Below are 22,562 nucleotides of genomic sequence, written 5' to 3'. Positions count from 1 at the left end.
ATTTATTTCACCTCATTACTAGCCCTAAATTGCCCCCGTCCCAACTTTTTGTGGAATGTGTTGCAGGCCTGAATGGATGTATATTTACAAATGAAATGAAGTTGACCAGAAAAAGAAAAAAAATATCTTGTGTTCACACTGTCTGCAATGAAATACAAGTCAAAGTAAATTGAGAAATCACTGCTTTTTTTTAATTTGCATTTTCCATACTGTCCCAACTGCTTCGGAGTTGGGCTTGTAGATCTTTGGTGAAGTATCTTCAACTCTGCTGTGCTGAGGACCAGAATCGCTACTGAAGATTTGACATTTTTTGTAGAAATTAGAGTAGAAATTAGAATCCCGTAACTAACATTTTTCAAAGACCTCCTTACAGACGCTGTGTTTTTGTCTTGTGTGTCAAACCTAACATGTCCTACATCAGCCTGAAGTGTTTGAGAAAGCTTGAAATAAAAAACAAACATACAAAAGTATTGTTGTCACCTGGTGTATAATAAAGGCTGGCTTGGCTTTAGTTTTGTAAAAAACTAAGAAATTAAAGAGATTTTATTTATTTAACAGAAACAGAACATTTGTGTCTGACTGACTCATGAAACACAGCAGGTCTGCATCATGGTGGTACGTTGTTTTATGTACTTGAATGGAAACCGAACACAGTGAGGCCAGTGGAGCCACTTCCCTTTCACTTTTAGCAGAGGTGGTGAATCCCCGGCAAGGAGCAAGATGGGACAGCTGGCAGCGACAGGCCAGAGTGAAAGAAGTGGTGCAACAACCTGAAATATTAACCTACCCTCCAGTCACATGCAGCTCCTGTATTAATCTGTCTCATTTTAGCCAAATTATCATAAAACAGTGGAAGCAATAGTAAACTGGATTTGGATTGGCTCCATGGATCTTCTAACTACTGTGCCAGTGTGTGGGATGTGTTAGCTTCTGGAGCCCTCACTTGACCAAATACACACTATAGCCTGCTAATACTAAAAGGTATCAGCTGTAGAGCTAAAATGATAAGGCAGTCAATGATGAATCAATTAGAAAAGGAAAGGTCGAGCGTGCAACATTTAGGAGGAGCTATTGGCACAAATGAAATATAACAGAAGTATGTTTTAATTCATGTATAATCACCTGAAATAGGCTGGGTGATATATCGACTATATTCGAATATTAATTAACAATAATGTGCGATATAGCAGCGTTTTGAGTGGAGGGGTAGTGCCGTTACTTGAGTCAGTCACAGTGTGCAGCTGAGCTCAGGCTGCGTGTTTGCTGCCAAAGAAAAGAAATAAAAAGTGCCCGTTTGTGGCGTTACTACGGCGAGCAGCTAGCTGGTTAGCAGCTAACTTGACATGGCGGGTTCTTTGTGCTGACCGCGCTGCCTGCGGTTCCTGCTCCGCAGCTTCACAACGTTTCGCGAGGCCTGCGGTTTTAACTGCCATTAGCTGCTAACAGTCTGGAGCATTCAAGTCCTGAAACAAACTCAGAGCCTGTGCTTTAAATGGACTCTTAATCTGGTCCTCTCCATGTTCACCCACTGCGCGATGAGGTCTGCTTCTGTCTTCCTGGCACTGATTACTGACACTGGATCAGCATCATTACTCCCTCTGCAGAAAACAACAGAGAAATGGCAGATTAGATGTTGCTTTGTGAGTAAAAAAAAAAAAGGTCAAGGATGACTCTGCGGGGGCAAACAGCTTGCTGTACCTCAGATCCAGATGATGGGCTCCTCCAGAAATGTTGACAGCTATTAGTGATGAGCTCAAGGACTTGCGCACCTAAACAGCAGAGAGTTGATTAAACTGTGAAGTCACTGCTTTCAGTCTGAGTTACTCGAGTGTACTCAACTCTTACCCCTCCGTTTGCCCATGGGTCCAGATCTCCATTGGAGAAAATAATGTTGCTGGCTGTGGCGAGGGCTGAACACAAGGGGAAAGCTCATTAGAAACCTAAACACTGGTGGAGCTGTATGAGAATACGTAGGATCTAAGTTTCATTCCAAAATCTGAAATTCCAATAACAAAAAGCACCTGTCTGTCGCTGCCTTTGAACAAGTTAAAACTCCAGGATTCTTTTTTATGACTTTCCATAACTAAGTGCCTCTATGCCCCCATCACTGGTGTGATGTTGTGCCACAACATGGATTTTGCAATTCCTTCATCACACTGATAAATCAATAATAATTCTAAAAAATAAGGCATTTCATTTTCTTCAAACGTCCAGCTGTGGTCTGAATACTTGTCCTACAGTATATAGCTTATCTTGTTGCAAATAAAAAAGTAAAACATATTCGCTACTTAATGTCGGCTGTATAAAAAGCGAGTGGCCAATAAATTACAGTTAGGCAATCAATAAAGAGACAACTGGTGAAAATGATCGTGAAGACAGACGGCCTGTAGCCTCCTCCTGTAGATGGAGAGACAGAGGCCACAAGAGAGGAAAAACTCTTCCAAAAAGAGGGGGTCCCTCAGTTATTTGGAACTGGTTCAGTTTTAACAACATTAGGTGTGCTACCATGACGTGACAGCAAAAAGGTGGAAACACAAGCAACCGCTTCCATCATTTAAAAAACCCGCAGGCCGTGAATATGAAGAGGCAACCCGGGCCAAAATTAGCACAAGTGGGACGAGCAGCGCACGCAGAGAACATCCCAAAACTACACAGCTGTCACTCCAGGCATCGCTTTCTGTTGCTACGCCTTATGACAACAGTAGCAAGAGATGGAAAGATATTACTTGGGCAATCACGCTATACATTGCACAGGACATGGTGTCCATTCAAACTATAGAGAGAGACGGCTCGTGGTTCGAACTCTGGACTCAAGATACGAGTTGCCTGGTCAGAAGCAACCTTGAAGCCTACTTGGTCGCTACTGCCTTATGGTCCAGCCGGACTACCAAGCTATACATCAGTCTCACCATCCACTTCGTCGAGGATGACGGGAATTTGCGCAGCAGAATAAGTAGATGTAATTCTCCAGCGGCGGCTGTGGCTTAGAGGTCGGCCACTAATCGGAAGATCGGCGGTCATTTTTGCAGTTTTCACACAAACCACGGAATGGCCTCATTAACCACGGGTGTCACACTGAGCTCTGATAAAGCGACACATTTGCGGTGCAGTTACCAGCAATACGTCGTATGAGTAGGCACTTACCAACTTGTTTTATTGGGTCAAATCCCATTACTTTTCATTTCTAGATTACACCTCTAGATACCATGATATTTCAGTCTGGTGTGTTAGTATTAGTATTCGGTGCTCACCGTCACCCCAGAACTGGGTTTTGAGCCAGTCTGGTCGTGGAACCACAGCCCAGCGTTTGGAGCAGTAAAGCTCGCGGTCCCTCTCAGTGAAGGCCATGGGAGGAAACATGTCCGTCACATTGTTGCTCTCATAGCACAGATCAATCTCTGTGCACGCCTGCAACCAGAACAGAAGCATGATAAACAGTTGTATTTCCATTTTTGATGGACAGATTGTCATTATGACAAAATAAATATCCCATTTATCTATGCCGCTTCATCTTCAAACAATCTGTATTGTAACTTTTTTTTTTTTTAAATACGCTGACACATTAATTAAATAAATCCTTTACTTATCAAAACTAGATAACTGTGTATTATTTGTCAATTTCTAGTTGTTATTCCAATACAGATGTCTGGAGATTCAGCTCGTTCATCCAGGAAGAACACCATCAAGTCAAAATTAAACTATCCCCTGTACTCCCCTCCCCTGGGAGGTGTGAGGTGGTTCTCCATGAGCAGTGCAATGTGTATCAAAATGTTCATATCCATATCTACCTGTATTTGTACCAGGACTAAATGCATATTGGTACTGGCATCAACAGATAAAGGTGGGAATATATTTTACATTACTACCAGCTTTCAGTGCATCCATCCCTACATCACATACAACTGAAGTCACTTCCATTACTACTCCCCCAGTTGCTGACAACTCTTCAGTTGACTGATACCAACCTGACAAACTGACATTTTGATCAGATTACATGCAAATATTACATGTTGTGCTGTGTGTTGGTGCTTGTTTGAGTACCTGGTAGTCCCAGGCCAGGCTGGCGAAGCCCAGTCCACAGCCAGTGGGATCAGCACATTCCAAATACAGACTGTACAGGTCAAAACAGGTCAGCACCCCGGTAGCGTTGTACACAATCCCTGCAGGATAGGATTGTGTACTGTCAACCACTGACAGGAGTTACAGACTTCAATGGAGGTCATTGAAATTTCTTGATATGAAAGTTTCTTATGTGTCAGTTAGCTGTAATGGAGATCAGGTAGATACTATACAGAACCAAGCTTAAAGCAAAGTAAAAGCCTTTTTTCCAGTCACTTCCATTATTAGCTTATTTCTTTTAAGGGTCAGAGATTCTGGATTCTTTCCCAGCAAATACTCAGTAATCTCAAGGGAGCTAAGACAACACACACACACACACACACCAACTCATACTTTTCAACACTTCACAGTCACCAGTCCACCAGGAAGAAACCAGAAGAACACAGGCAGAGCACACCAGCTTAACACAGAAAAGAATCCAACAAAACTAGGTTGAAATGTAGCATATGTCTGGACCATGAACGGTCAATGTGTTACACCAGCAACTGGCGCAATAATCAAGGTAAACGTGTTTTGGCCAGTAACGCCCACATAGTACGTCGCAAATTTGAAAGGAAGATGTCATATCCCCACGTTTGTCCGATTAACACGAAACTTGGGCCAGTACTTTTCCATACCCCTCTGAGGCTCTGTTCAAAATTTGGTGCCAAACAGTCACTAGGTGGCGCCAGAAATGCGAAAAGTTTATATCTTGTAATCAGCTTGCATGGATTCGTACGAAATTCGGTTTGTACAATTTAGGGTCATGACTCAGTTGGGGCATAAAATTTGGTAATGATTGATTAAAGTGGGCGTGGCTGGTTACAAATGTACATTTCTAGACATTTCACATTCCAAACTTTAAAAAAAATTAATAAATCACCCGTACGTCCTACAGAGCTGAACTTTTTATCAGCACATCCACTGATGTGTGACAAAAGTTTGCGTCACTGCAACCTATGGTCAATTCAGGAGTCTGTCAATCTATATTTTTCAAAATATGAAAAAATCAATTAACATCTATATCTCCACATAGGTCTCTTTGATCAACATGAAACTTGGCTCAGTAGTTTCTTATGCCCCACCGAGGCTCTGTACAAAACCTGGCACCAATCGGCCACTAGGTGGGGGACGGGAAACTACTGGCCCAAGTTTCGCCTTAATCGGACAGAGCTACCTGGAGATATGACATCACGTACTGTTTTGAGTGCAACCCAGTAAGTTTTTGCTTTTTTTTTGAAATATCAAAATTCTTTTAATAACTTTTGATCATGAGAGTCTATAGATTCTATGTGCAAAGTTATCATGCAGATAAAAGCTGTGTATTATGAGGCATGCAGATTGTTAGCAAGAATGTCTAATAATCCAGATAACATTTATGTTTTACTAACTGCTCCTACTGGTGTGCCTGCATATAACATTAATGCTAAAACAATACACAACAGCTTTGCGATTGGTAATAATGCTTCATTGCCATATCAACCTCTAAGGGAGGAAGAAGTAAATAAATTAAGAGCCAGTTTGAAAGATCTACAAATATTGGTAATAGATGAAATTTCCATGGTTGATCACAAACTTTTGGCCTATATCCATGGCAGACTACGACAAATTAAACATTGGGCAGATTTTTCTCCCTGTGGCAATGTTTCTGTTATAGCTGATGGAGATTTTTATCAGCTGTCACAAGTTGAAGGAAGGCCCTTTTACACAGAGCAAATAGGGACCAACCTACGGGCAAATACTTTCAGTCACAGAGTTGACAGAAATAGTGCAACAAGAAGATCAGGAGTTTGCCCGGACACTAAATCGACTCAGGAAACGTAACAAAGAGGAAAAACTAATAGAGAAGGATGAGGTGTTAAAATAATGTGAGACAGGCATGGGCGAAGACACAGAGGACCTTCACAGTTTTGCAACAAACAGTGAAGTGCAAACACATAATTTCAATATGTTGCACAGGGTATATTTGGCAATACAAGGCGATTTGCATATATATGCATATATATAAGAATAGCTTACATACCTATGATAAAAAAAAACATATTTGGATAGATTGCTAGGTGTTGGTAAGAAGGCTTGAGTTATGCTTATCAAAAATATAGATGTTACAGATGGTCTTGTTAATGGAGTGTCTGTCACTGTTTGTACTGTGAAATCTGATGGAAACGACAAATTCCCAAAAACGATTTATGTCATTTTGACAATACAAAGAAAAAGGCAGAAAACTTAACTTAAGGTTAAATTTCAATTCAATTTTATTTTATTTATAATCGTGCCAATTCATTACAGAAGTTATCTCATTGCACTTTTCCTGTAATAGGAGTTCAAAAGTTATTAAATAATGGTCCGATAAAAAAGGATTCTATATAATCCTTCTATATCTATATAATTCAATACCCCATAATGACAACGTGAAAGAAGTTTGTTTGAAATCTTTGCAAATTTATTAAAAATAAAAAAGAAACGAAAAAAAAGGAACATAAGTATTCACAGCCATTGCCATGACACTCAAAATTGAGCTCAGGTGCTTCCTGTTTCCACTGATCATACTTGAGATGTTTCTTTATTGGAGTCCCCCTGTGGTAAATTCAGTTCATCTTCCAACAGGACAACGACCCTAAGTACCCAAGACCCTGAATACTTATGTACATGTGCTTTTTTTCCTTTTTTATTTTTAATACATTTGCAAAGATTTCAAACAAACTTCTTTCACGTTGTCATTATGGGGTATTGTTTGTAGAATTTTGAGGAAAATAATGAATTTAATCCATTTTGGAATAAGGCTGTAACATAAAATATGGACAAAGTGAAACGCTGTGAATACTTTCCAGATGCACTGTATGCAAAATTACCACAGGTATTTTAAAAGTAGCGCAAGAAGGAGTCAGGCTCCAAATAGCTGCACTATGATCACTCCACATAAGGGAGTTAATGACATAAATTTATATTTGTATTATTATTACATTATCGTCAACGTCAGTAATGTCACTAGTGTTGCTAGCGGGAATTTGACAGAAAAACTGTTGGAGCTAGCATCCAATTACAAGGACGCGTCGAAGTAATGAGCTAGCCATTCACAACACACTACGGCGAGACTTTCCACAAAACAAATAACGCAGCTGGCCTCGCTTTGCTGCTGTCCAGCCAAAATAACTGGATGTACAAACTTCTGCCCTCTAGTGTCGGCTGACCTGAAATACATCTGATCACCAACTGAAGAGCTTACTTCCAAACTCTACGTCTTCATTTAATATCTAAAATATATAGAATCCAGTCTGAAACAAAGTGGCATGATTTTAGATTTCAGTTACCTACTATGCATTGAAAGAGATGAACAATTCTTCATCTTCATTTTGTGCTAATGATAATTTTGTACAAGCAATTTCTTCAGACTATGCACACAAAATTCTAAGCTGCTTTAAATTAGATTCAGTGTTCATTTCCTTTACCTGCAGTCTTCCTGAGGTTGGTGAGCAGATCAGATCCACTCAGCATGGTTTCACAGGCCACCTGAACAAAAAGTCATGTTATACATACAGATCTCATGTGACATGTGACTCTTGTCATATCTGCTCATTTATACCCAGGTCTATATTTATATTACAGATATTTATGTTTTATTTCTATATATTGTAACCCACATTAGTTTCACCAGCAACTAAATGGTTAACTTGTGCACTTGTGATATTGCCGTTCACCAGAGGGGCGCTCCTACAAACGTTTAAGATCAAGCCTAGACTTCGAGTGAAAACAGAAGATCACGAGCTATCCCACTTCAGAATTTCCTTTCACAAATTAACAGCTATTGAGGAGCTTTATTTCATTTTGTAGTTATCCAAACAGATTTGTGATGAAGCAATTTTGCGTTGTTGCCACGACCCTTTTCTATGTGTAAAGTCCGCGAACTCCCGGATTTTCCGGTGAGTTGTTGATGTAGCTTGCTAACAGTTAGCATACTGTCTGTGGAGATACGCCAAGGGGACAAGTTATATGACGCTGCTGTTTAATTCGTCTAAGAGTATTCATCATAACTAACAAAACAAAAATATCGGATTCATGTAACGAAAACTATTTTCTGAGTTAAGATTTGTGACTATGTGGCTACAAGTGTGCAAACAGGGCTAGCTAAGTGGTGTGGGTTTATTGGGCTACAGGTGGGAGAATATTTTCAGCGGGTAACTCTGAGGACTAGTTTTGAGGCTTAATGCCCGAATGAAGAGTTCAGATTGTGAAATGATGTTGAATGTGTGAATATGTTGCTTACTAACTGTGGTATTTCAAATAATGCCTGTTAGGTATAACTGATAGATCCTATTGAGAATTAAGTTCATGTGTAACAGAGTTGTGCTAAAAATATATTTTGGCATGTTAATATTGACCAAGGTGTATTCTATGCAGATGTAATAATACTATTGTGTACTGCAGTGATAACTGGTCATTTACTGTTCCATAAGGATACACGATAGATATGAAGAGGAACACTGTACAGTACTAACATCGGATTCTATTCTGCTGTATGCAGATTGGTTTTTGTGTTTTTTGGATTTTGATTGAGCCGGCGATCTCCAGTCACCCCCCTGCAGTGAGGGAGCAGCACCCAGGCTTCTTCAGTCCTCCCACCAGGAGACAAGGATACAGATAAGGGCTCAAGGCTTAAAGCCTACAGACATACACTACCCAGGTAGTAAACTGAAGTACAATAGACTGAACTTGACTGACTGGGGGAGAAAAACACCATTTATTATTTTAGTTTATTTTCTTATATGCTGTTTCTCATTTGTTGTTCTCAAAATCAACTGCCAGTTGAGCATTTGGCAAACTAAGAACATTAGCCGTGGTTCATTCACTCCCAGAGTAATATTTACTAAAGCTTGACCGATACCGAGTTTTATTATACATTCATTTTTTGTTGAATTTTCATAATATAAATCAGCAAGCAAACTGTTCACACAGACTCACTTATACACCAACATTAACTCCAGCCTACAGCCGTCCCACACATACATAACCACATATATATTATTAAAGGAAGAGGGAGAAAAAAAAGCAAAGGACAAAAAGGGGGTGACACTGGAAAATCATCGAAACTAGATTTTTGAGGTCAGCAGCAATATCAATATTTCTGAGTTAAAAAAATAAATAAATAAATAAAAATGACACTGATATATCAGCCAATATTCATTGTTTAACTTGAACATTCTTGGTAAGTATCCCTTATATTTGGTTATTAAAGAACTGTGAGCAGGGCATTTTACAGTGTCAAAATGAACTTGTCAGTGCTCTCTGGACAAGCTTTGTAATAGTGACAGTTTCTTCAAAAATATCTTTGGCATCTGCTAGTTTTGTTTGCATATTGTACAACGTGGGGTGGCTGAATATAGAAAGTACAGACTTGATAAGTTTCTGTTCTGTTTTCAGAAGAAGATGTTGCTCACTCATGGATGGCATTTTAGAATATTAATTTGCAGTAAAAATGAAAAATCTGTGCATCCTCCCTCAGACTGTGTACCTTGACAGGGTTGGCGGGCATGTTGCCCATGAAGTGAGTGCTGTAGGGGTAATCCAGCATTGCCATAAGAGTGAAGGCGTTCCTCAGCAGGCCGTTCAGCTGGTGGATGTCCTGAGCAGATGATGGAGGCTTACACAGGGAGAACTCTGACTGGATGCGATTGTAATCTGGTAACAACAACAAAAGTGGGCTTACATTCCTTATTCTGAGTTACTACATCTCCAAGATAATGTTATATTATTTTCCTTCCATACTTAAATAGAGCAACACCTCCAAGGTCAGAAGTTCTTGACATTAAACAAAAATCACTGCAATATGTGTTTTAGGTCGACTTAAAACAAATCCAAGTTTCATTCTTTTCATTCATTCTTGTCATTTCTGTATTTAAAACTGAGGCCATCTTCTTTTCAGAAAGAACATTATCACACAGATTTACCTTGGTGTTCAGCTAATTCTTTCAGCTGATGGAAAGCGCCTCTCACAGCATCTCTGCATTCAGGGGCAACGCTCTCAAAATCCTTTGAAAGAGAAACATAAGGTCATTGTCTAACCTGCACTTGTGTGTGTAAAATCCCAAATTATTTCCTATAACATACCGATTAAATAAACTAAGTGTTTCAGCTCTAACAGTTTTAGGGTGCAAAAATTCAGATATTTTGGAACCTTTTTTAGGTTAGGTTTAGGTAGATTAAGTACACTTGTCTCTCTGAATCACAAGGTGGGTGACAGCAAAAAGAAGAGCGTATATGCACTTACAGCTGTAACATCTCTGAAAAACTGCCGGGAGTCTCCCAGGCCAGCAGTGGACAGTATGGGGGCGCTGGCAGCCAGAGCTCCAGCCACAATGTTTGGATACTTGAGTCTCATATAGACCGACAGCATTCCACCATAACTGCAGGAAGAGATGAGACAGGCGAACAGGAAAAACTACAAGATGAGCAAATAAGACATAATACTATGAATTTGTATCTTTTATTTTAGAAGACATCTTATGTCATGTCTGGATTAAGATGAACTGAGGAATAACTGGGTTATAATATAACCTGTAATCTGATACCTGAAAGAAAAGGAAACTTGTATGCTGATTGCCATTGCATACTTCAGTACAAAAGAACAAAAAGGCTCAGATCACCTTCTGAAACCCAACACCGTGTGAGGATACTTCATGAGAGTCCACGGAGAAGACAGAAAATCAATCCACAGTTGTCTTTACTCATAACTTCCGTCTTAGTAATAGCAAGAATGTCATGTTTGAACTGGTCATGTAGATTGCTTTTGTTTAACAATCTGTGATATTGTAATTGGTAAAAAAAAATACATATTTTGTCAGCATGTAGTTGCTAGCTTAGCTCAATAAACTGTCTATTAGCCTGTATGACGTTGTGCTTGTAGTTAACAGGACTAACGTTAGTTAATGTTATATTTGTGATATCCTTTACTGTTGAATCAGCCTGTAACCAGCTTAGTTAACGTTAGTCACTTTCACGTCTTAGGTGTCACGCTAGCCGAGCTGTCTGGGTTTCCATCCATCTGTTTGTATGCGCATTTTAATAATAGCGGCAGACCTGTTATCTGTCAGATCTGTGTGGAGCGATGAGGAGACTCTAACCTTCCATTGGGTTTTCTACATTGTTTTTTCACCATTTGAGGTTTGATTGGCGCTCACTCAATTACATCATATTGTTATGGCCTCTTATTCTGCAACGTATAATGGCACCTGACTGGAGAATTGGCGCCACCTACTGCTCATCTCGATGAACCAACTCCTAATAATCGCATTACGGTAGTGGATGGAAACAATGCAATGTGGTTTTATCGTTGCTTAGCTTTGTACGTATGGGAATGTGTAGTGACACGGTATTAATGTTACTGGTGGCGAAAATGGCTTAAATTCATAGCTGACGTGAGGTGTTATGGCCTCCACTCAATGATAATACTTTCCCTTGTCTTCATGGCAGAATGGAAAACCAACCTGGCAGATCACAGGCCCAGGTAGGCTATTTGCTCATTTCTTTAAATTCATAAATATGTTTGGTCATGGTGTTGTCATTGTGGGAAAGGAATCAATTGTTAACATTTATGCTTTCCTCTGTATGATCACATTACAATGTTATGCAACTTAATATAAGCACATTTTGACATGAGAATTAAACTTGTAGCCTTAAAATTAGGATTATGATGATGATTATGATGAACAATTTAACTATTCCACAGAAAACTGATGCCCTCTCCTAAACAGCCAGGCTCCAACTCATAAACAAGCTCTGGGGAAAGTTTATCTTTGAATTCTCACAAACATCCTGTCTTACTCTCCTTTCGGGTCATAAAACAATCCCTGCCAGGACTCAGAGAGGACGCCAATAAAAGTTAAGTGACAGTGAGCCAATTTATGACCCTCACTAATCCCCCCATCAGGATGATATCTGGACTTCAATAAAGGGAACAAGAAACAAAAGAAACCAACTTTGCAATTCAAAATCAAATGTACATTAATTGATACCATGTTTTATTCATGTTTTAAGAAGAATGCAAAGTTATTTCAACATGCTGATTTTGATACAGGAACTGAACTAATCCAGAAAGGAGATGTAAATGGTAATGTCAAATGTCACACCTAATGTGTGACTGCTAGGGGGTTGGTTCTTCCCCCTTCTTCTGCATGCCTCTCGGAGACAAACAAAAGACATTCCTGTGAAGAATATGGACATAACACTGACCTGTATTGATTTGATTTTACTTTCTCATTTAAATGACATCAACTGTGTATAACTACAGTGCATACTTTCCGGCTGCACTGTGGTTATACACAGTTGATGCTGATTAACTGATTAAACCTCCATCAGTTTGTTCCTCTGGTCTGATTTTCACAACTCCAACTCTTCATAAAGAATTTGTACATCAAAATATAGGAAAATGTGTGGTGGTCGCAGACATGTAACTATGGAATCAAACAGACTCACACAGTTTGCACAGTCAGCTTCAAAGTGACAGCAGTGCCAGCCAACTGTCGTATCGACTTACCGCATATTAACTGAGACCAGAATTTTCAGAAGGGAGGCAGAAATAGGGACATTTCTAACCTGCTCTCACTCCCACATTTTTGACACTACACACACAAATCTCTCACAGCCTCTTCAGCTGCTTCTCCTCTCTCTTATGGTATTTTTACTTAGGTGATAAGAGTTACGGTCTTTGAGCTAGAAGCAGGACTTTGAGAGGTGCGCCTTAGCTAAAATGTCTATGAAATGAACTCCCTCAGCCAGGAGTCACACAGCAGTTACCATCACCATGGCGACCTTGGATCTCAGGGGAGACACAGCGGATTGATATGAGCTAATTAGTGCAGTTTGACACACACACACACACACACACACCACTCAGACATCTTACTTTTTCAAGTTTCATCTGCTCATTTATATTTTCAGATATAAATTCCATATTAATCTTAAATTGTTCCACATCTTTTAATGCAATATGAGGCTTATTCAACTTTTAAATCCTATTCATGCTAATTAGACGCTTTTCCCATGTTTTCAAGTCTTCATTTCAACTTTTATCTATTCATACTTTCTGGGAAAAACTTATAATGTTCCACATCTTTCATACATTATTGGTACTATTCAACTCTTGAAGCTAGCAATTCAGTTTAGCGTCAGCTTTTCAACAAACCTTAAAATATTCCACATCTTTCATACATTATTAGTATTATTCAACATTTAAAGCTAGCAATCCAGTTTAGCATCAGCCTTTCAACAGCTAGCATTCACACCCGCAATTTCTGAAGAAATTGCTTCTCTAGTTACTGTTGGAAGTGTGAAAATGAAGGTGGTACTTCGACAGAAAGCTCCTTTGTCTCTTATTCTTGGAAACAAATAATCAAAAGTATTGGAGAGTGGTTGAATAAATTAATAAATAAGTTGTTTATTAGGAGCTAGGTCTCTACTTCAACCAGGTATGACCAAACAAGAATTTGGACTTGCTTTGGGAGGCTTTACTAGCACTTGAATGATTGTTCTCTGGCCATTGGAAAAGTCAGACAGAGCCTGATTTTGTTTTGTTTTTAACCTGATTCCAAGATCTAGTAACTCACTTCCTGTTTGTGTATCTTTTCTTTAAAATTTATTTGTGCACCATGGCAAAAAAATATCAAGAAATTGAAGAAACCAGCAGGTTCAATGGATTCAGCTCAAGTCATATAATCGGAAGCAAAGTGTAAAGTTGCTAACTAGAATGATTTCTTTTGGTTTATGTGTAAAATTTGATGCCAAATTAGTGAGGGAGATTTGAAACCTGCCCACTAAAATCAACTCTAGTTATTATTTTATCACTTATGAAGAGATTCTTTTTTTCAAGGACACACAAAAAGAAAGTCCCATATTCAAGCTTCAAGTAAACAACCAGTGTCGGGCTGAACAGTTAAGATATAAAGACTTCTGAGGAGCTCAACAACAAGTCAAACAAGTGGGTCAAGTGGATCCTACCTGCCACCAAACACGATGACAGGACAGTCTGTGGCTGCCAGCTGCTGTTTCAGCTCAGTGATCATGACAGCGTAGTCAGCAAGGGACTGCTCCACTGTCAGAAGGCCAATCTGAGGGATGTTGAAGGAGTCTTTGCCAAACGGCAATGATTTTCCATAGTACCTCTGTAAGAGGGAGAGGAGGACGAAGGTGTTCAAGCTTGATAAGACATTTAAAACAAATGCAGGCAGTGTCAAAGCTGCAGTATACCCCAGTTCCAGTGAGGGACATCATGTACCCGTATTTAGGAAGTGATCCAAATTCTTCCATTGTCATCAGTATTATGTGACTCTGTTAGGGCACTAAAATTACTTTCTGGTGCAGGTACTTTTTCTTTTTAAAATACCTGCATGTTTCATTATTAAATTTAAAATCTTTTCAACTCTGGAACTAAATTTAAAGACAAAGTTAACAACCAAATTCAAAACCAGTATTGTATTTCTGACTGAACATACCTGACTAACTGACTCTTGTATGTTTGTACTCATCTAAGAGAGGACATGCAGCACAAAAAACACTGCTGAATAAGACTGCATTTGCACAAAGTCTGGTGATATTCTAAGTTTTTCTTATTGTCAATAAAACCCATGTGCAGAGCCAAACCAACAATGAATGTACCCTAACAAATATTGTGTGTGTGTATCAAAGCCTGATACATGTTCTTCCTCTGTGCTATAGAGCTCCATTGTTGTCCAAAAACTATTAAAAACACATCAATGGGCCACACTGTTGCACTGGGTGACATGTTCCTTCATTACCATGAACACACACACACACACACTGTAGTTTATTTTGAGCCAATCTCACATACACTGTGCTGCTGCTGGAAATACTCAATAGAGCAACAATGTGGATTCATCCACTGCTAAAAATAGTGCCCCACAAATGCACTTAATTTGCATTTCCTTCTGTTTGAGTAGCGTTTGCTAAAAACTACAGTGACCAGCTCTTTTAGGAAATTACTGATCATTTTTAAAAAATGAAACTATATTTTTGAGCTGTTTTTACAGATTTACGTCTTCAGTAGGAACCAATGGGCTTGGGGCTGAAAGCCACAGACAGGGTAGGGAAGTCAAAGTATTGAGAGAGAGTAACACATTGTTTTGGTCTTTTCATGGGATTTGTTGACAATAAGAACAACACACATAGAATAACGGCAGCTTTATCCTTTAGGTAGGGCTGTGTATCATTATAAAATTTTTTCAGTATTAGTTCTGATACAATATTCGAGTTTGGGTACTAACACCAAAACAAATTTTTTGCTTTCTTTGAGAAATAAACATGCAACATGCTTTCCTTTGTCTTGATAAACGCAAAATTCATTTAAATCATTAACTATCTGATCAAAGAATATGTAAACAAGACTATAAATCTGACCAGACATTTGATGTCAGCTTCAGTTCTTTCAGTCCTCAGTGCTACAGACACATTTTGGTTGGTAGGCTACCAGAAAAGAGGTTTGACACCCAGCCATATATTTAAGATATTTCAATATCAGTTGGCCCCACCTTGCTGATTCTCTTTTATTTTTAATATCTACATTACATACATTTAATGATGACACAGCTTACAGTTTTATTTTTTAATTCATAATCCTGTATTACATTCACGCTCAGCCTCCAATCAAACCCCTTTCTCTCGAGGTTTTTTTCCCCATGTATGTTTTTGTCTGTTTTGTTGTTATTTTTCTCTCCCCTTTTCCGTTTTTTATATACATGTAATTTTACAGTATTATTGGAATTATAAATCATAAAATATGTATATATAGACAGGTGACAAATAAAAAAGGTAAAACCAACATAAAGTGTCTTAGTACAAGGACAAGATGGCAAAATCTGTGAGCTGCACATAGTGTGAGCGACTGACACAGCTTGAAAAGAAGATTGAAATGCTGTATCAAATACGTGAGAGTGAGCAATTCATAGACTCTGTAAAAGCTCTGTACAAGGTGCGGAGCCACCAGATGCTAACGGACAGACTTTTATACATGGGATTACATCAAATATGGAGCATCCCATCACGGACTTGGCTGACACATTCCCTTGGATGTGTCCTAACGCCACTGGATTAGCTGCAGGCTCCCAAACCAGTCTTCCCCAAGCTTCTTACTGGTACGGCACTGGCGCTAAACCAAAGCATCAACTCCAGTGAGGACTTGGTCTTACGTCATCCACGGCAAAGGCAAATCCAGCAAGAAATCAAATAAAAAGAGCACCGACGCTCACTCCACCAACCAAACTCTTATTGCAAAACAGGTATGCCCCACTGACGACGAAATGTGTGATAATACTAACTATGCTGAACCCAGGAAGCTAATCACACCACCAAAACCCAAGAAATAGCCCCCAAACCACTGCTAGGCTTAGGGCCAGAAGAAACATTGCTAACTCCACTCCTGATAAGCCATACACTATTGTGATTGTGGACTCTATAACCAGGCCTGAAAGAATGGCAAAGACTGACCCATGAGATAAAATGTATTGACAATTTCAATATCTTTTGGAACTGTAAAGACCGCTTTAAACCTGATGGGATTCATCTAAACATCACTGGTTCTAGATAGACTACTCAGTGCCAACCTATGTCATGCTCTTGGGATGCCATACCAAAACAAGAATGCATGGATAAGCACAAAGGACAAGGACAGCACACACAGGCAGACAGCCTGTATCTCTCCTCCTCACCTGACCCTCTGCTCCACATCACCCATGGCATTCAGATGATGTCTCTGTCCCAATCAGGGATCCAACCCCCCCCACACACACACACACACACACACACACACACCAATCAAGGTGTTAGTCAAAGCTGTCATACTGAATCTCAGTCAAATTCATGAACTATTTAATAGCAATACACACAGACATCATCACTCAGGTGTTTATCAGAGATGAGACAGACCTCATGCTGCTTCCTTAAACATATCGGTGACCTTAAACAGCCGGTGGCATGGTCAAACACATCGTAGCAATCACAGACATCTGGTGTCTCAGTAATCTTAAATTTGTCAATATTCAGCCACAACCAGTCTCCTTTCCTGTCACAGAATCAGCTGTAGAGATTCTGTAGCTCTTTTTAATGTCAAATCATTAGCTAACAAATCATTCTTCATCAATGACCTGATAATTGAAAAGAGTTTGCATTTAATGTTTTTAGTTGAGACCTGGCTTGTCCTCCAAACTATAATTTTTATCAGTCAGTCAGTGAAAACAGGAAAGGAGAAGGGATTGCAGCCATTTTCTCTACGGTTTGTGTGTACTGAAATTTACCTGCATGAATTTACATCATTTGAACATCTTGCTCTTGAGCTCAAAGCAGAACTATCAGTGCTCAACATTACATTGTAGCGGCCACCAAAGATATTCATCACTTTTTCTGCAGGAATTCTCAGAGCTGATCTCACTTGGTACCAGTAGATGACAAATCCTGAATGCAGACCTGAATATTCATATCAACAAAAAGAATGACTCCAAAGCCGTGGAGCTTGTGAATTTACTGGACAGTATTGATCTTACTCAACATGTAAATGAAGCCACTCATCAGCATGGTAACATTCTGGACTTGGTAATAACAAGGGTGTTAAATATTGACAATATTGTTTTAGTATTAGAATTAGCTATTTCTGACCATCACTGTGTGTTTTTTATGCCAACCTAATAACAAAGACTAAAAGGGAATTTCTGGTTTAAAAGAGATTCCTACATGGCCAGGCTGAAGCAAAGTTCTCTAATATTATGAAATCATTTGCATCATACAGCTATGACTGCTCTTTAAATTACATGGTTGAAAATTTCAACAACACCATGTCATGTTCTTTAAATACTGTTGCTCCACTAAAGGTTAAAACGATGTGGACTGACAGACTCTCCCCGTGGTTAAACAATAACAATGTTAATGAGATGAAGAGAATTAGAGCCAGTACTGCTGCTGATGTAAACACAGATTACTTCAGCAACCCTGTAAAAAAGATGTAACCATGGGAACATTCACCTTCATTACATTAACTGAGCTTTGCAAGACTGTCAGAGTGTAACTCCTCCACCTCATGTATTGACCCTGTACCTACAGCATTTTTTAAACAGTATTTCAACTCATCCTAAAGATTATAAATACATCTCTTCAAACAGGCATCTTTCCAGATGCTTTCAAAACAGCTGTTGTAAAACCTTTACTAAAGAAACCCAACCTAGACGGTGATGAACTGACCTGCTATAGATCGATATCTAAAGTAAGATACTTGAAAAAGTTGTTTCAGTGCAAATAACCTCCTTTCTTAAAAAAAAAAAAAAATAATATCCTGGAGGAATTTCAATCAAGCTTTAGAACATACCACAGCACTGAAACTGCTCTTACTAAAATAATCAGCGACCTCAGACTAAATTCTGATGAAAATAAGGTCTCAGTTCTTGTCCTCTTAGACCTAAGTGCAGCGTTTGATACGATTCACCATGATATCTTAATCAATTGCCTTGAAAAGTTGGTTGGTCTTTCTGACTGTGTTAAACTGGTTCAAAACATCAAAGGGAGGAAGTTTTACATCTTGGAGATCATGTGTCTGAGAAACATGACATCTGTTACACAAGCAAGCTGCCTTGGTCCATTACTATTCTCACGATACATGCTGCCACTTGGTGACAGCACAATGGATGTTTCCATAGTTATGCAGATGACACGCAACTATACTGCTGAACCAAATGATGCTGCAGCTATAAACTCCATTACTACCTGTCTTCTGGCAATAAAGAAATGGATGAGTGATAATTTCTTAAAAGTTAAAGGAGGACAAAACTGAAATCCTGCTAGTCGGCCGAAAAACAAAAAGAGAAATACTGTTTAATAATCTGTGGAAACTGACTCCCTGGATTAAATCTGAGGTTAAGTCTTGGCGTTATCTTAGATTCAGAGCTAAGCTTCAAGTCCCACATTAACAAGGTGACGAAAACATTATTTTTTCCACCTTAGAAACACAGCTAAAGTACGACCATTTATAAATCAAAAAGATCCTGAAAAACTGATTCATGCCTTTATTTTAAGCCGACTCAATTACTGTAATGCACTTTTTACTGGCCTCCCGAAAAGAAAAAAAAACACGGAGAGACTTCAGCTCATTCAAAACTCTGCAGCTCGGCTATTAATCAGAACAATTAGGAGAGAGCACATCAGTCCAGGTTTAGCAGCTCTGCACTGGTTTCCTGTAACATTTAGAATTGATTTTAAGGTCCTTCTCTTTATATACAAAGCTCTTAATGGGCTATGACCAAGCTACATTGCTAACTCCCTTGTTCACTACTTGCCTTCAAGAACACTGTGATCATCTGCTGCTGGTTTACTGGAGGTTCCCAGCAACAGCTGAAAGAAAATCAAGGGATGGTGCCTTTGTCAATTACGCCCCAAAGCTGTGGCACACACTACCTATAGATATCAGGGAAGCCAGCTCGCTAAATATTTTTAAAAGAAAGCTAAAAAGGTCTCTTCACTTTAGCCATTAACTAGATATGAGTTTCCTGATACAGGCCAGAAACCCTTTTTGCATTTTGATTTGCACTTCTGCCCTTCTTTTAAAATGCTGTATTTTACTTGATTTTATGCATTCTATTTTTACTTTATATTATTATTATTATTCAGTGGGTTTTATTTTCCATCTTATGTTATGCATTCCTCATTTTTATCTTTTTTTGTATTTATTTATTTCTATTTCCATGTGAAGTTGAAGTGTATGTATTCGCTTCTCATCTTTATCTAATTTTTGCTATTATCACAAAGTGGTATTTTTTTATTTTCCCATTAATTATGGTATTCTATCCCTGTTTTTATGTTCATTGTATGTATTTTTTTTTAAATGAAGCACTTTGTGTATGTAATTTCTTTGTTGTAAAGCACTTCCTGTATGAAAGGTTCTATACAAATAAAGCTTATTATTTATTACTATTAATAAAATAATAATAATAATAATAATAATAATAATAATAATAATAATAATAAAGGTGATCACTCAGAACAACTTTGTATTGATTTGCAGAGACGCTTCCCTCCAAGGGGACAAGTGGACAAAATGCCCCCCACAAGCATTCAGGCCTGTACCGTTCTCTTGGTGTCCGCCACACATGCACTCGCCCACTTGTCGAGAATATGGATGACTCATCTGACCATATTACTTTTTTCCACATCTCTGTAGACCAGTGCCGATGGTTTTTGCACCACTGAACTCTCAAATGTGCATTAAGCTTTGTAATGAAGGGTTTATGCACTGCAGCCCTACTATAACACTCCTCTCTATGTAACTGTCGACGGGCTGTTCTTGCTGACAGTCTGATCACGTCCTGCATTGACCTTCTCAGTCACCTGAGGAAGAGTTGCTCTTCTGTTTTTCCTTACATATCGAACTAATGCACGAGCATCACAACATCAAGTGTGTGCTGTCGACCACAATTTCTGATTTTCTATTTGCTGATGTCTTTCCCACAGATCTAAATGCAGATGTCACTTTAATCACTGTTCCTACTGAAACACCAGCCATCCGTGCCCCAACAATGAGCCCTCTTTCAAAGTCACATTGATCTTTTCCTCTTGCCATCTTGATACAAAATCAGAATCTGGGCCTGCTCAGCCTTTTTATACATGCCACAGAGCATGACTGGATGTTAATTGCTTAACTGTACCATGCAGTGCACCTGTGTTTTAATTTGTCATATGTCACAGGTCACACACACACACACACACACAATGTAAGGCCACCATTTTAGGAACATTTTTAGGAACAAAGCCACACAATAATCTGTTCATTTTCAGTTATACCAGCTGACTAGATTTTGTAATAGTGGCTGGTTTTCTTGTTCACGTGGCTGGTATGGAATCGAAACTGCATTGGCTAAAAAAATTAATTAAAAAAAATACAAAAAGGTTTAACCATCCATTTCTCATTTCTCTTTGTCACATGATCTGTGAATTCACCTATGCTTAAACAACTGTTTAGTCAAAAATGAAAATACTCGTGCATTTGACTGCACTGTTTTATGATTTGTACCACTGTTGACTTACATGTTCAGCAAATATGACCAAAGCTCTCTGCTGAGCAGCTAACTCTGTGATGAATCCAGAGTTGAGTGCAAACTCCCAGATGTCTCCCTCATTGCCAGTGTAGAAGAAAATAGGACCATAGCCCTTCTTCCAGTACTGATCTAAAAAGAGAGGAAAAACAGATCACAATGAGCCATTTGCTCATATATTTGTTACATTTAAAATGGGAAACTCGTTTCACCTGTGATCAGGTAACGCTGGTTGAATGTCCCGTTCCCCATGCTGTTAAAGTTGAAGTGGTCCAGAGTCTGACTGAAATACTTCTCTTTGAACTGGGGCTCTGTCTTGAATCCATGATGTTTTCTTGACTACAAAAATGAATATAATGTACAGCGTATATTATACTGAATTATTTGTTATTCATAAGCTCTGATTTAGGCCCAAACACTTTACACACCAGAGCTGGAAAGGGGGAATAAAACAGTCATTTAATTTGACATTGCTGTTTTAAATTGTGCCCCTTCAAATTCTCACTTGAAGTTCAGGGACGTTTCGTAAGTAATGTCAAATCAAACTCTATTCAGAACTGTAAATGTATTAATGCCTTGTAATTAGAAAGCATACATACAATGATAGAATGTACTTCAAGACCTGTGGTTAAAACTAAATCTCCATTGTTCGCCTCGTCTTATATCTGACATACCATTACCAACTTTCACATGTGGTCCACCCTTGTACCCACTGAAATATACAAAAGATTTTAACAGGTTTTATTTTAATAAACTAAAAGAATCGCTCCGTTGGTCAGTTTTGTGCCGAATATGAGAAATGTGTTATTGTTTTAAGTCACTTTCTGTCAGGTGTGTACACTGACCGACAATGACGAGAAGTTAGAGCAGAACAGGGGCGTCAGAAAAACAAAAGACAACAAGCACTGAAAACTAAAACCTTACCTGAAAATAGCTGTATGGCAGGCCATGCAGCACCTCAACAGAAAACAGGGATACTGTTACCGCGCAAAAAGCTAATATATTGCTCATGTTCCAAGGATAACGAAACTACTGCACAGTAAGATTGACTTTATGCATTTCCATTGCGCCTGCGCGTATCGCACGAGTCACATGACTGATGGCACGCACAACTCTCGCGAGACAAATGAGCAAGTGGCAGAACGAATTTCACTACATCTGATATCGTTTGTGAGGCTGTGAGCAGACAGTGTCAATAAGCGACTTAAAAATAAGAAGCTCAAAGTTGAGCATTATAAGGACTTGGCAACTCTGCCACTGTGGGCGTTTTTTGTGCCAACGATTAGACCTAACTGACTTTAGAATGTTTCGTGCCCACTATTGTCTTAAATTAGAAGGCTTGTGATTCTAACAGAAACCAGATATTTCATTTCTCAAACGCCAGAACTG

General features: G+C 38.9%; 1 protein-coding gene and 1 long non-coding RNA gene across 2 annotated transcripts; one reads left to right on the top strand and one right to left on the bottom strand.

Annotated features, from left to right (window-relative positions):
• Positions 1 to 169: 169 nt before the first annotated feature.
• Positions 170 to 22,256, bottom strand: dpp7 (dipeptidyl-peptidase 7). The gene is made up of 13 exons (XM_044195651.1): positions 22,098 to 22,256; positions 21,386 to 21,512; positions 21,166 to 21,305; positions 14,089 to 14,252; positions 10,364 to 10,499; positions 10,044 to 10,125; positions 9,608 to 9,774; positions 7,548 to 7,608; positions 4,042 to 4,160; positions 3,252 to 3,408; positions 1,846 to 1,910; positions 1,699 to 1,769; positions 170 to 1,598 (listed from the first exon to the last, which is right to left on the bottom strand). Exons 1-13 carry the CDS (start codon positions 22,182 to 22,184, stop codon positions 1,475 to 1,477), a joined length of 1,500 nt encoding a protein of 499 aa, XP_044051586.1. The 5' UTR covers positions 22,185 to 22,256; the 3' UTR covers positions 170 to 1,474.
• LOC122875947 lies at positions 10,011 to 14,076 on the top strand. Its single transcript, XR_006377970.1, has 3 exons — positions 10,011 to 10,145; positions 11,566 to 11,599; positions 11,822 to 14,076. It is a non-coding gene; the product is annotated as an uncharacterized LOC122875947 (long non-coding RNA).
• Positions 22,257 to 22,562: the final 306 nt, after the last annotated feature.

This window comes from Siniperca chuatsi, linkage group LG5 (genome assembly GCF_020085105.1).
Source record: "Siniperca chuatsi isolate FFG_IHB_CAS linkage group LG5, ASM2008510v1, whole genome shotgun sequence".
Classification (NCBI taxonomy): Eukaryota; Metazoa; Chordata; class Actinopteri; order Centrarchiformes; family Sinipercidae; genus Siniperca; species Siniperca chuatsi.
This window is presented reverse-complemented; position numbering and strand designations above follow the sequence as displayed.